At 41.6% G+C, this 15,031-nt stretch overlaps 1 protein-coding gene across 1 annotated transcript in view; it reads right to left on the reverse strand.

The window, feature by feature from the left end:
- The window catches only part of LOC145353228 (immunoglobulin superfamily member 3-like), a 202,438-nt gene that overhangs the window by 19,601 nt on the left and 167,806 nt on the right, over positions 1 to 15,031 (reverse strand). Inside the window, exon 7 of the mRNA XM_080203774.1 lies at positions 8,722 to 9,129. Coding sequence (XP_080059900.1) covers positions 8,722 to 9,129 — 408 coding nt within the window. The remainder of the gene's footprint in view (positions 1 to 8,721; positions 9,130 to 15,031) is intronic.

Raw genomic sequence — 15,031 nt, forward strand, 5'->3', positions numbered from 1 at the left:
CAAGTGATCTTGAATCAGTGTTGTCTGGTTCTCAACTTTCCACCAACAGGGACAATTTCTGCCTATTGACTCCATCCAGACCCCTGAAGACTTTGAACAACTCCATTAAATCTTCTCTAAACCTTCTCTTCTTTAATGCAAACATCCCCAGCTTCTCCAATTTATCCACGTTACTGTTGCCCATTCTCCAAAATATTTTCTGCACTCTTTTCATTGCCTTGACATTCTTCCCCAAAGTTAGACACAATGGGCAAAATCTTACCAAAGAAATGGCAGTGTTGTTTCTGCTGAGAAAATCAACAAGTTTCTCCTAGAGCATTACTAGAGTTTTGGCCCTAGTCACCATCTCTCCTTGAGTGCCAACTTTAAGTACAGTCAACCTCACTAAAACCTCCTCTATATCAATTTTAACTACTTCTTCTTTCATTTCTTTCTTGGTAAAGATGGATACAAAGTAGTCATTTAGTATCTCAGTCATACCTATGCCTCCATGTATAAATCTAATTTTTGGTCAATGCTACTTATCTCTTGACCACCTTTTTACTGTTTATCTGTCTATGGAAGACTTCCTAAATTGAATATGCTAATGATCAGTCAAAATGGGAAATGATTTCAAACAGCATTCTTCAGCATGTGACTGACGTTTGTCAAAAATGAACAATGAGAACAAGAAATTAGATAGTCTCAAATAAAATAACTTGAGCGAATTACTGAGGTTTACTATGATTTGAAAGTACCACATGGAGCTTATTATTCAGATTACTGGAATCAATTCAGTTTATTATGGAGTTTATTATTCAAATTACTGTCTGGAAAAGTTGCAGGTAGTAGATCAGGAGGCAAGCAAAGAATATGGCAGGATAATGAACAGTAATAGTAGATGCTGATACAATCTAACTAAACCGAGTGCACTGATCACCAGTCCCAACAATAGTTAATACACAAAGAAAAGCATGTTTGTGTCACAAATTCTTTCACAATTTAGGGGATTTCTCAAAACAAAACTTATTTTACAAAAGGAATGTAAACTACACATTCTCCTCCATGAGAATATACAACTCCTGAGTGTCTACCTTCTTCAATGAGCTACTCAAATAATGAAAACACTTGGGAAAGCAACCACAGAAATCAATGCGAGCTCCTCTACTAGACATTGTTCATGAGGTTTCAGGTTCAGCAGTGCCAGACAAATACAGACTCAAATTTCTTAATTGGTTGTTAGGAAAGGTAATTTCCAAGAGGCCACTTATTATGAAACATTGATGACCTCCTTAGAGTTCAAAATTGGCTTCTCTTAATGCAGGAATGTGTGTAATGTGGGTGCCATTTGATGCACATTGTGAGTCAGCTCCATAGCAACAGTCAAATGACTCCATGCAAATTACCATTGCTGTTGTCCTTAGTCACTCAAAATTGGGATGACGTTTGCTGGGCTTTAGGATTTGTGTATCTTCAGGTGATTCAGTAGGTTAACACCAGAACTACAGAGTTGCTCTGAGTAAGGCAGTTTCCTTGAGCCAGGGCTCTGCTGTCCATCTTTCCTCTTTCATCACTTCTCCACAGTACAGTTTGTACAGTCAGTTTCTGATCATGTTGCAGTTAGTCGGATGAGGCACTGCCACACAGCCTGATTAACGACAAGCTCAACCCACACACCCATGTCAATTTGTCTCCCTTTTAATAAGGCCTTCCGAGTGTCCTTAAAATGTTTTCTGTGTCCTCTTTGAGATTGAGTGTCATAAGTTGTGAAAGGGGGATTTGTTTTGTAAGCTGATTCGTTGGCATGGAACCAGAGTCTGGATCAACAGATCATGGTTCATCACACGATCATGGTTGCAATGCTGGACGAATGGGCTTTGGTGAGAATGTCGGAGTTTGTTTATATGGAGTCTCTTGTAGACACACTGCTGGTGGAAATTCTCCAGAGCCTTAGAATCTGACCAAAGTCTCCCTGTCATATAGAAGGATGGTGACAACAGTGTTGGAGCCTCTGTCCTCTTATGGAGATCTCGGTTGCTGATGATGCTAAAAAGAGTAGCATGGGAGACACACAGAGGCCTGGGTCCAACATCAATCCTGTGAAACAACCTCTGTCAGTGTCCCCCAACCTGCTGCATCTGACCCTTCTGCAGAGATTAGAGGCCATTGAGGCCCCACAGAGAGCTCTTGGGTAAGTGGGGGGGTATGCCCCTTAGGCAGTGCTACTCTGGGAGACTCCCATCCCTCATTCTTTGTTAGGAGTCATTAGGTTCTTTATTATTCATGCTGCTGATTTTGATTTGAGTTATTGTCACATGTATTAAAAGGCAGTGAAATGTATTGCTTCTTGTGCGCTATACAAACAAAACATAACATACATTGAGAAGGAATGGAGTGCAGATTGTAGTGTTACAGTCATAGCTAGGGTGTAGAGAAAGATCAACTTAGTACGAGGTAGGTCCATTCAAAAGTCTGACAGCAACAGGGAAGAAGCTGTTCTTGAGTCAGTTGGTACATGTCCTCAGACTTTTGTATCTTTTTCCCCCACAGTAGAAGGTGGAAGAGAGAATGTCTGGGGTGCATGGGGTCCTTAATTATGGGGGCTGCTTTTGTGGAACAGCAGAAGGTGTAGACAGTGTCAATGGGTGGAAAGCTGGTTTGAGTGATGGACTGGGTTTCGTTCATGATCCTTTGTAGTTTCTTGTGGTCTTGGACAAAGGAGGAGCCATACCAAGCTGTGATACAACCAGAAAGAATGCTCTCTATGGTGCATCTGTAAAACTCGATGAGAGTTGTAGTGGGCAAGCCAAATTTTCTTAGTTTTCTGAGAAATTAGAGGAAGTTGGTAGGCTTTCATAATGTTAGTGTCAGCATGGAAGGACCAGGACAGATTGTTGGTGATCTGGACACCTAAAAACTTGAAGCTCTTGATCATTTTTACTTCATCCCCGTTGATGTAGACATGTGCCAATCTCTGCTCTGATAGATCAGCACATGTGCAGTGGCCCGCTCAGCACAATGCCGCTGGCCTCTTGGGCAGGAATAGACCCTGCCCCCTACTTCCCAGAGTGAACACTACTGAGGCACTCTGCAGTGCTCAGAATGTCAGAGATTTGCTCTGGTCAGCACACTAAAAAAGCATGTGGGAATTACTCCCATTTCCCGACCTTTTTTGGGAGAATCCCAGCCGAGATTTTCAGATGAGACTTTATTGAAAGTATTCCCCTACACATATTACTTTTTTTAAGACAGCATCCCGAATTGTCAGTTTTAAAAGTGTGTTAAGAATAGTTTTCTGCTCATCCCATACAGTTTGGCAAAGGCAATTTGTATCCTTATGATAATTGTAACATAGACGATGCTTAACAAATGTCCATTTCCATTTTAAGCAGAACAGTTGAATGTGTTTTTATGCTGATTCAGTTTACCTTTTTGGCATATCTTAGTTTAAATTCTATTGATGCAGATATAATATCATTGAGGAATTTGGTTGTAGGTTTTACTGAACCTTACAACTGAATTAATGTTTTTTGAGATGAGTTTAACGATTCAAGACACTTCAGTGATGTTGCCATTTGGACTGTGTGTGATAGTTCAGGTCAGACATGGTGGTTACTCTTGCCAGGTAGTTTCCAGATATTAGGTCATTGGGATGATTGTTGAAACAAAAACTCTGAAATAAGAAAGCAAAGGAGTAGGCAATGTAACATAAGATGGATGATAACATTATTGCGATCAATTTCTTCCCTAGTTTGCTGATGGTACAGTACTTACTTCTTCTTTGGGACTGTTTCGTGGGCATCAGCCACTTCCTTGCCACTCATGTAAAACTAAATATGGAATAATTTATCTTTGAAGGTGACACAGATGAATCTCATCACATTCTTACCTGACATTCACACAGGAGATCACAGCACAAATCAGTTACTTTTACTTGGGTCAATTGATTTGATTCCCAGTTTAAAACACTTCAGTTAACCAAATAAACTTAAGTAATTGGGTATGTATATATATTTCTTTTATTATTTGTGGGACATGGGCGTGGCTGGTTGGCTGGCATTTATTGCCTATTCCTAGTTGCCCTTGAGAAGGTGGTAGTGAGCTTCCTTCTTGAATCACTGCATTGTGTTTGACCCACATGCTGTTAGAGAGAGAATTCCAGGGTTTTGACCCAGCGTCTGTGAAAGAATGGTGAATGTGCATATAAATCTATACTTGGGTGATTTAATTGAAGTTTATAAAATATTGAAGAGACTAGATCGTGTGGTGAACACTATTCCTTATTTTTTCAAAAGACAGCAGGACCTGCTACCAGTCAGGACAAAAAAATCACAACATGAAAGAGGGAGCCACCCTATAGTATAAATCAGAATTAATGAAATCTCCTGAAATAGTTTCAATTGCTTAAAAAGGTTTGGAGAGGAATTTTTCAGGTATTTCCCTCTATTGTTCTAGGTTTTTATTCTGGTGACAACCTGGCTCCAAGCAGGTAGGGAGTGTTTGTGCCAACTCAGAGCTACAGAGGCCAGATTTGATAAACCATTTCTTTCCCTGCCATTTTTGTATATTTTTAATTAGCACAGAAGAGATGAAGGATTAAAACAGGGACCTTCATGGTCCAGTTAAGACTTGTCTTTACCTACTGTGCCGTTATATTGTGATCCTCCTTTCAAAGAATACTCCCACATGTGTATGAGTGAGAATGTAAAACAGTATTATTCTTAGCATCAAAATGTATGTGGCCAGTTTGCGGAATCCTTGACGATTATCTTCTGTGAATTTCTCTGAAATCTTGCTTGATTAAATACATTATAACAAAGAGCATTTTCACTTTAGACTATAAACCTGCAGTTCAAACACAAACATTCATATTTGAGAATTAGACTATTGATCCCCTTTGTCACCGATGTAAATGTTAATTTGTTGAACACTCCACGTTAAGTGATTTCTGGATTCAGTGAAAACTTCTTATTTGTGACTGAGAATGAAATGTTTCAGAATGAATTAGAAGTACTGAGGCATAACTCTTTAATCAGTTTATCTGTGCTTTCTTGATATTGCAGTAACATAATGAAAAACCCCTTATCGAGAAAATAGGATAGTGACAATGAAACCCTTCCTCTAAAGAAGTAGGTCTTTTCTGAGTAATGGACTCTGCAAAAATGTTGTTTGTATTTCTTGTTCTAGAATTTCCTGCATCCTGAGACGTCACTGGATTCCGGGGAAGTGCCGGAAGATTGGAAAACGGCTAATGTTACGCCATTGTTTAAGAAGGGTGGCAGGCGAAAGGTGGGGAATTATAGGCCGGTTAGTTTAATGTCAGTTGTAGGTAAAATGTTAGAATCCGTCATCAAGGAGGAAATAGCGAGACATCTTGAGGGGAATTGCTTGATAGAGCAGACGCAGCATGGTTTCGTTAAGGGGAAGTCATGTCTGACAAATTTACTGGAGTTCTATGAGGATGTGTCTAGGGCGGTGGATAGAGGAGAGCCGGTGGGTGTGGTCTTTCTTGATTTTCAGAAGGCGTTTGACAAGGTACCTCACAAGAGGTTATTGCAGAAGGTAAGGGGGCACGGAGTTGGGGGTAGGGTGTTAGTATGGATAGAGGATTGGTTGTCAAATAGGAGACAGAGAGTGGGGGTTAATGGGTGCTATTCGGATTGGCGGTTGGTGACTAGTGGAGTGCCCCAGGGGTCAGTGCTGGGGCCTCAGCTATTTACCATTTATATAGATGATCTGGAGGAGGGAACCGAGTGTATGGTGTCGAAATTTGGTGATGACACCAAGATTGGTGGAACGGCAAATTGCGCGGAGGATGTGGAAAGTCTGCAGAAGGATCTAGATAGGCTGGGCGAATGGGCCAGGAACTGGCAAATGGAATTTAATGTTGGCAAGTGCGAGGTGGTCCACTTTGGTAGGAATAATGGTAGGAAGGACTATTACTTACGTGGCGAAAAACTGCAGCAGGCGACGGTGCAGAGGGACCTCGGGGTCCTTGTGCATGAGTCGCAAAAACCCAGCTTGCAGGTGCAGCAAGTTGTCAGGAAGGCTAATGGGATGCTGGCCTTCATAGCAAGGGGGATTGAATATAAAAGTAGGGAGGTCTTGCTGCGGCTGTATAGGGCATTGGTGAGGCCGCAGCTGGAGTACTGTGTGCAGTTTTGGGTGCTGTACTTACGCAAGGATATTTTGGCCTTGGAGGGAGTGCAGAGGAGGTTTACTAGGCTGATACCGGAGTTGAGGGGATTGAGCTATGAGGAGAGGCTGAATAAACTAGGCTTGTACTCGTTAGAGTTTAAAAGAATGAGGGGAGATCTCATTGAGACATATAAGATGATGAATGGGATGGATAGGATAGAGATGGAGTAGGATAGAGGTGGAGAGACTCTTCCCGCTCAGAAAGGACAGTAGGACTAGGGGGCACAGCCTCAAGATAAAGGGGGGGCGGTTTAGAATGGAGTTGAGGAGGAACTTCTTCACTCAAAGGGTGGTGAATCTCTGGAATTCTCTGCCCATTGAAGTGGTGGAGGCTGCCTCGCTAAACATTTTTAAGACGCGGGTTGATGGGTTTTTGATAAGCGAGGGGATTATGGGTTATGGGGAGAGGGCGGGAATGTGGAACTGAGCCACGACAGATCAGCCATGATCTTATTAAATGGCGGGGCAGGCTCGAAGGGCTAGATGGCCTACTCCTGCTCCTATTTCTTATGTTCTTATGTTGTCTGTGAAAGGTGGACAGCTGCTTCGACAAGTTTGTACATCTCAAACACTTTACCCAGGTGCTCTTATTTATGAGATGAACAAAAGGACAAAAGTCAGTTCTTGGCTCAACCCAATTTTATTAACAATTTCAACAACTATTAACACACGGTTACTCTTCCCAAATTATCTAAACCTTGTTTGCCTGGGACTCGAATACTACCTGTGCTGATGAACTTGACTGAGCCATGAGTCCAATTCTCTGGGCCTTTGCCACCTCAGGGTCCACGTTTTCGAAGATGAATCTTGTTTACCCTCTTCTTCATCTGTGGGTTGCTGCCAAGTCTTATTTGTAGTCTTCTTCATTGTGGGTCATGCTAAGTCTTCACTTCTAGTGTCCTTCAAGGGTCTCCTCTTATCCCCTTCCTCTGCATTCTTCCAGTCAATGGGATTACTGGGTGGAGATCATGGCACCCAATGAGGTTGCAAATCGTTTACTTGGAGGATGCTAGATGTACCCCAGGTAACCATCACCAGGGTATGCGTATTCCATGTAGCCCCTTTCCAAATAAAGTCATGGCAGGAACCCAAGAAACCAGAGAGTCCAACTGAAACCAGGGAATACACAAACTTTTTTCCCAAATATAGTCAAGGTCCTTTCAATCTCTGCCACTGAGACAGCCCTGACCTGGATTGGTTTTGGCCTTGTCCTGTCTGGGTTCCCAGCAATCCTTTCTGTAGGAGCTGTTTGCTGCAGCAGTTTAACTTAGAGTTTCCACTGTCCATTGGGCCTACGAGTCAGGCCATTAGGCCATCTGGCCACACTGTAGCTTCTGTCAACTAACAAAGCAAGAGTGACAATGGCACTTGTTTTGAATAGAAGATGTCGGAGCCAATAAAGCACCAGAGAGAGTTGATATTCAACATTTTCAATTTGGTGAAACATCCAAATTGATTTTGATTATGGCACAGCTGGAGACAGAAAATCGTGATTGTTGTAATAATTGCAGACCAGATAATTATCTTTCACTAGCAGATGGACCTTTGGGGAGCTTGTGCTGAGACTGCAAGGAAGTTTTGTTAGTAAAGAGCTCAGCAGCTTTGCTTTCTCTGTGTATACTTGGTTCTTTGTAACACTAATGTCACACACTATGCTTTAGCTATTGGTTTGCTGCCTTTTGGAGAGGAAGTAGTTAAGAAACACATATAAAATAAAGATGATAGTGCACTTACCTTGGGCACTGAATCATTCAATGGAGCCAGTCAGCAAAATGTCAAACAAATCAAAAGTGGCAAGTGCTTACATCAGTTCCACCTCCTAGTTTATAACCATGAAAATGGCAGCCAACACTAGGGTTCAGATACAGAATTTTTTGTATATTGCAAATGCACTTGTGCTGCAAATAACACTGACATGAAATCCTTCAGAGAATGTCAATAAATCAGACTTAAAACTATAATTAGGTAGATTAGTTCCGTCAGGGAAGACAATCTGTAAAATATCACTCTCTCTTGATCCTGAGCTATAAAAGATGTTCAGGTGGCTGACATTGGTCACCACACATTGCAAAGTAATTAAACATACATTCAGACCCCATCCTGCCCGCTTTACCACCTCTTTTTAATTTCAGTACCACCCCTTGGCCAAGAAGAGGATTCCTCCAACACAGTTATCAAGACAAATATATGGTTTATGTTTGGATTTACCGTCCTGTCCTGATAAGGAGGCACAACTGCACAAAATGCTCTTTGTAAGCATGCTGGGAGGAAAGGTTCATTCTATACTTGAAAGATAGTGTGGAATCTGCACATTCTCCCCATGTCTGTGTGGGTTTCCTCTGGGTACTCCAGTTTTCTCCCACACTCCAAAGATGTGCAAGTTAGGTAGAATTGCCATGCTAAATTGGCCCTTAGTATCAAGAGGGTTAACAGGGTAAATACACGGAGTTACAGAGATAGGGATTGTTGTCAGTGCAGACTTGATGGGCCAAATGGCCTCCTACTGCATTGTAGGGATTCTATGATTGAATATGGGTTTAGTACCTGGACGCTGGACAGTGACGGAGGTCAGTCCGGACACATTCTCTCCGACTTTATACCAGATGTTGTTGGGGTTGAGTAGCCATTCCTCCACGTGACAATAGTATTTCCCACTATCGGCAATATCAGCTTTTAGTAAGACCAAAGTGTAATGCCCGCTTAATGGTTTTGCAGCCTGCAGTCGCTCCTTTATCTTGTCTCTTCTTAACCAGTCCTTATACTCAACCACACCATCACGGTTTGATATCAGGATGAGTTTGTCATCTTTCTCCGGTGATCTCTGAATGTACCATTGTACAGAGAACTGCGAGTCTGGTCTTGTTTGATTTGTGATGACACAGTCGAAATGAATGTTGTCATTTTCTTTTACTACAATGTTCCTCTTCATTTGCTTGACCTTTAATCTACAATCTGTGAAGAAAAATAAAATTGGGTCACAATGGTGAATACAAAATAGAAACACATTTTGTTACCATTTTTTTTTCTCTTTTATTTTCTAGCAACCATAACGGCTCAGATTTTGCAGTGAGCAGCAAAATGAGGAGATGTGCTACTGACCTCCAAGAAAGCTCCTGGTGAAGAGTTTTAAAATTTAAAATTTATTTGTTAGCATCACAAGTAGGTGTACATTAACACTGCAATGAAGTTGCTGTGAAAATCCCCTAGTTGCCACACTCTGGCAGGTAGAGTACACTGAGGGAGAATTTAGCATGACCAATGTACTTAACCAGCAGTCTTTCAGACTGAGAGAGGAAACTGGAGCAGCCAGAGGAAACCCACGCAGACATGGGGAGAATGTGCAAACTCTGCACAGACAGTGACCCAAGGTGGGAATCGAACCCGGGTCCATGGTGCTGTGAGGCAGCAGTGCTAACTACTGCTCCACCATTAAGGTTGAGCAATCTCAGAGGTGCAGATCTCCCCTTTCTTGACATTAGTTTGAATTGCGCGCCAAGTCCGATGGAGTCTCTGGGTGTCCAGGAGCAGCGAGTCTATCAAACAGTGTAATCAGCCAAGCGCATGGAAATAGACAACACAGCCAGCAAACCATGAAGTAAAATGCATTGATTGTTTTTTACTTTCTAATATCATTTTACAGATGGTGAAATAAATCATTGATACTAACATATGGAATCACAGTAGAAGCTGAACTATTATAAACAAAGTTTTAAAAATTTAAAAATCTGGATTTTTAAAATAACATAATGGAGAAATCTGGCATTCTACATATATAGCATTGGCTTATCAGAGTAGATAGGTAGTTCAACAGTAAAAATGAACCCAGTTACACCATGTTCAAAAAGGTGCAACTTTTTCAAGGATTTCTACAGCAAATCTAGTTGTGTAAAAGGGCATCTTTTTGTTATTCTGTCACTTCTAGTTATTTGCAGTTTCCAACAGCACACATTTGGTCCAGCAAAGAATTACTGATTGCAATGACAGATAATGAAATTTGAATTCAAGAGAAATCCAGAATTAAAAGGTTTTGATATCCACGAACCATTGTCAATTGTTGTAAAATCCCGTCTAGCTCATGTCTTTAGGGAAGGAAATCTTCCATCGTTACCTGGTGTAGCCTACAAATGACTCCTTATTGACTTCTGATCCACAACCAATGTGGTTGTCTCTTAAATGTCGTCTGAAATGATCTAGCAAGCCACTCAGTTCAAGGGTAATTAGCAATGTGCAATAAATGCTCAAACAGCTAGTGACACCCATGTCCCAGTTATGAACAGAAGTAAAACAACTTCTGGATTTCTACATTTAACTATATCTGTGCAGATGCCAGAAGTTGCTGTCAGTTTCAGAGGAATAATGATGGTGAATACTGACGGTTTTGCCATCATTACTATTGCAAGATCTAAGCCATCTTCCTCTACTGCCGGAGCAAGCACTTCTCTGTAATTTGTGCTGTGAAGCAATTTACTTTTAAGCAGGACACCAGGACGTGCAGATTCCACACAGACGGTGACTCAAGCTGGGAGTTGAACCTGGGGCCTCACAGCGCTAGGGACCCTGGTTTGATTCCCAGCTTGGGTCAGTGTCTGTAGGGAGTCTGCATGTTCTTCCTGTGTCTGCATGGGTTTCCTCTGGATGCTCTGATTTCCTCCTACAATCGGAAAGATGTGCTGGTTATTTGCATTGGTCATGCTAAATTCTCCCTCAGTGTACCTGAACAGGTGCCAGACTGTGACGACTGGGAGGGGATTTTCACAGTAATTTCATTGCAGTGTTAATGTAAGCGTACTTATGACACCAGTAAATACATTTTTACACTTTAAAACATTCACCCACATAATAAATTAGTCAACATCAAATAACACTCTTCATAATTGTGGTTACATTGGTCCATCTGACAACAGTGTGACTCAAACTCACAATCTCAGGTCTACAAAACAGACAACTTAAGCAAACCACTTCAAGAATTGTTCATTTTTCTCCCCCCCTGAGTCAATTAACTAATTGAGATGACTGTGAGTCATTTGAGTAACTGTTTTGCCATGGAAAATACAAGGAGATTAGTCAGTGATGAGCAGGATAATTTCAAATACACCGAGGTTTAGTGTGACTCCATCTGGCCAAGAACAAAGATAGCTACGAATAAAAGCAAAATATAGCTAAGACAGCTACAAAACCTGGCTGAGAAACAGAAAAAGATTTCCTCCTGTCCCTGCTTTTACTTTTCACTGGAATAATTTGGCATTGATGCTGTTTCAGCTCTGCAATATTCATTGAGGCCATCAATGTGATGTACAACAGGTATTATATCCAAAAAAACTGCCATGTTTGCATCCTTTTTGTGCAGATCTGCACAGCATTAATATTTAATCAAAGCACTCGTATATTAGCATGCCAATTGTAATGTTACTCCTGCTGGTAATTTAAAAATAACCTGCAGATTGCAAGTCCCTCAGATTGCATCGTAACATGAGAAGTAACTGTGTAATGAAATCATTCTCGCTTGCAGACTGGTTCTTGGGAAACAAATCACTGTATGAAGTAGTGAGTATTAGAATAAAGTACTGTGTAAAAAAAACAATAATTTCTTTTCAGAATATATTCTGAATATGGAAAACTGCACTACTGAGATAATGGCTGTAGGTCTTTTTGTTGACGCTTGGCACCAAAATTCCGGAGGTGTTCCGGTACTCTCCATTGTATCATAAGCAGGATTCTTAAGAAACATCTGCAGTGAAGACCAGGGCCCAGAAATGACCATTTTTACACAGCCTTGTTAAGAGTGTGCCCACAACCACAATGCTTGTGGTGTAGGATTAGACATGATCTTGGAAAGAGGCTTCCATACAAGAGTTCATGTTATCCTAATCTCGAGGGAATATTGGGAATTGGTACATTTATCTGGGAGCAGGCATTTCAACCCAATCTCAGAATTGGGGCCCACTTGGTTTCCCAGGCCTATGTTATGGTCTGGTCTTCCGAAGAATGCTAAATAATTTTAGTTGTTTCCTATCAATGGACCCAGGTAAGATGGATTTCCATGTGGGCCTAGTCACCTCAAAACTGCAGTTTGTAGCATCTTCCCTGACACTACAGCAACATCTGAGACTTGTCCTCATTAGCAAGACTGCCTTATATAATAACTTGACCTCAAATCCCTTGAACTTTGGTGGGATCAATACCAGAGGTCATAGACGGGTAAATCACAGCATTATCGCTAGACTGTTAAGCCGAGGGCTTTTGGACTCATGATGCCTTCAAAGAATCAACATGGTAAAATAGTCACCTTACTCCTGGATGACCATAGGTTGCTCTCCCCTTTGTGAGAGTGTGCAGACTGGTGGTGATTTAACCCGAGGATCAGCACACCTCAAGCGAGGGGCATAGTTGAGAAAGCAGGGTATGAATAATCTCAGCTGGTAAAGGAATTGAACCCACATTGTCAGGGTCATTCTGCATCACAAAGCAGCCGTCCAGCCAACTGAGCTAACCAGCATGGACTTGGTATGTGAAAAAAAACAAAAAATAGTTTCTCTAAGCAACAACTGAAAAACAAATGATGATTTAACATGATTGAAAAATGGACATTACATGATTGATATGCCACCAACATATCATCCGCTTTAGACTAGCTGAGTGCCGACTATATTCCCCTATGTTTGACATGAGCTGGCAGCCAAGGCAAGGAGACTAAAACAACATAGACGGCAGCTTGCAGACAAAAGGATTTAGAGAGCTCTATGTGGCAGTCACAGGCTTTGGAGAAGCACAATAAATCTACTATATATTGATTAATGGAGCTGAGTGGATCAGGCATACATTAATGGATAATATGTAACCGTCCTACACTGATGTTCGTCTAATAAATGTCAGGGCTGTTCAGCTAGCAAATGTTTCCACTCCAAGAGCTGATGATTTTGAAAAATAAAATGGATCAATTACTTCCAATTTTTAAGCAATGCTTTTAATCTTCTCACTTTGACATCATTTCTATTTGCAGTTTCTAGCAGTGTATCATTATTAATATCTGGAACAGACCACAGTCCTCGAAAGTGCCAGTCCAATTTGCCACACATTCTCTACTTGGAGCATTTAATTTTATGCCTCATTTCTGAGACAAAAGCGAACATTGTCATGATGAATAGATATAGATAAATTAGTAGCTTGTTTGGAATTACAGATGATTAACTAAAAAATTAACTAAGAAAGGGAATGAAGAAGAAGGAAGAAAACATTGCTTTGTTATTTCTATCACTGCACATCAAAAATAATAGGTGCAAATCTGGAAGAGCTTTTGTTATGGAACCATTGACAGAAAGGAAGGAAAATATTTGGAGGTATCATTACCACCACGTTTTTAAATGTTTTTAAATTACAATAGAATTTACCTTCACACATGCAATCATGTAGATTGACTCAGAACCAGAAGCCAATACAGACAGACAAAGATAACAACACACAGGAGCACACAAAGACTGGCATCGACACATATAGATACACAGACATACACACAGGTGCACACACACACATACAGACATGTGGCACACACAGGCACATACACAGGAACATACACACAAGCACATACATACACAAAAATGCGCACACACACACAAAGGTGCATGCACATACACAGACATGCGACACACACATAGGAGTATACACACAGGTGCATACACACAAATAGGAGCATGTGCACACATATAGACTTGTGGCACACACCACAACATACACATAGACACACACACTCAACTGCACATGTACACAGGTCAGGAGTTTGTGCTCCGTTGCTTGCTGGCTTGAAGGTAGGGTAGAATGTAAAATCTAGTGAGTGGCCTTCCTGTTGCTTACCTATACAACCTCAATTAGTCTGAAATTGGGCTGGTGTCAGGCAAGGGATGAGGAGATATGGAGCCTCCTTTGCAGTTCCCCTGCACCCATCAGCAGCACCCCAAGGTCATCCCACATTTTAACTCTCCCATTGGCCTCTTGAACCCAACATCCTTGTGCCCTCAGCTGCTCTCACTAGGACAGGTTGGCAGGAATTGGTGGGACTTCTGACTCTGGACTACCTGGGCTCCATGTCATGTTAGGACTGCCTGTAGTCCCAGTGGCAGCCATCACTCTGGGTGGCACTGTTGAGACTACAGAGCTGCCAGTCAGCTGATTGAGTGGCTCAAGGCAGCTTGATGCTAAGGCAGGACCTTCTCCCAAGGGGCAGATGTCTCTCCTTACAGCAATTAACATTTACATTGTTGCTGTCGGGATTGTAGGCAGGCCACAATCTGTTGGGGGAGATGGTAGTGCCATTGTGACCACGGCACAAATCCAGTCCATAAAGTAACATAAACAATCATGCGAGTACAGGTAGGTATGCAAACATTTCAAAAGAAGTCGTAGACAGACACAAAGATATAGACAGAATTGCATGGAAACATGGAAATATTGAAACATTTGTCAAATGAGTAGACTTCTTTGTATTTTACCTAACTACCTTATTATTATTTACTTGCTTCTTCTTATCACAGTGTTTTTGTAGTGTAGTGGTTATCATGTTTGAAAGGTCCCCCAGTTCGGGCCTGGGCAGAAACATTTCCAATTGCTTGGGTCGCCATGGTGGCACAGTGGTTAGCACTGCTGTCTCACAGTGCCAAGGACTCAGGTTCAATTCCGACCTCAGTCACTGTCTGCATGGAGCTTGCACTTTCTCCCTGTGTCTGTGTGGGTTTCCTCTGGGTGCTCCGGTTTCCTCCCACAGTCCAAAGATGTGTGGGTTAGGTGGATTGGCCATGCTAAATTGACCCTAGTGTCAGAGGGATTAGCAGGATAAATGTGGGGGCTATCGCGATACGGCTTG

This window comes from Carcharhinus amblyrhynchos, chromosome 15, assembly GCF_965287045.1.
Source record: "Carcharhinus amblyrhynchos chromosome 15, sCarAmb.v2.hapA, whole genome shotgun sequence".
In the NCBI taxonomy this organism is placed as follows: Eukaryota; Metazoa; Chordata; class Chondrichthyes; order Carcharhiniformes; family Carcharhinidae; genus Carcharhinus; species Carcharhinus amblyrhynchos.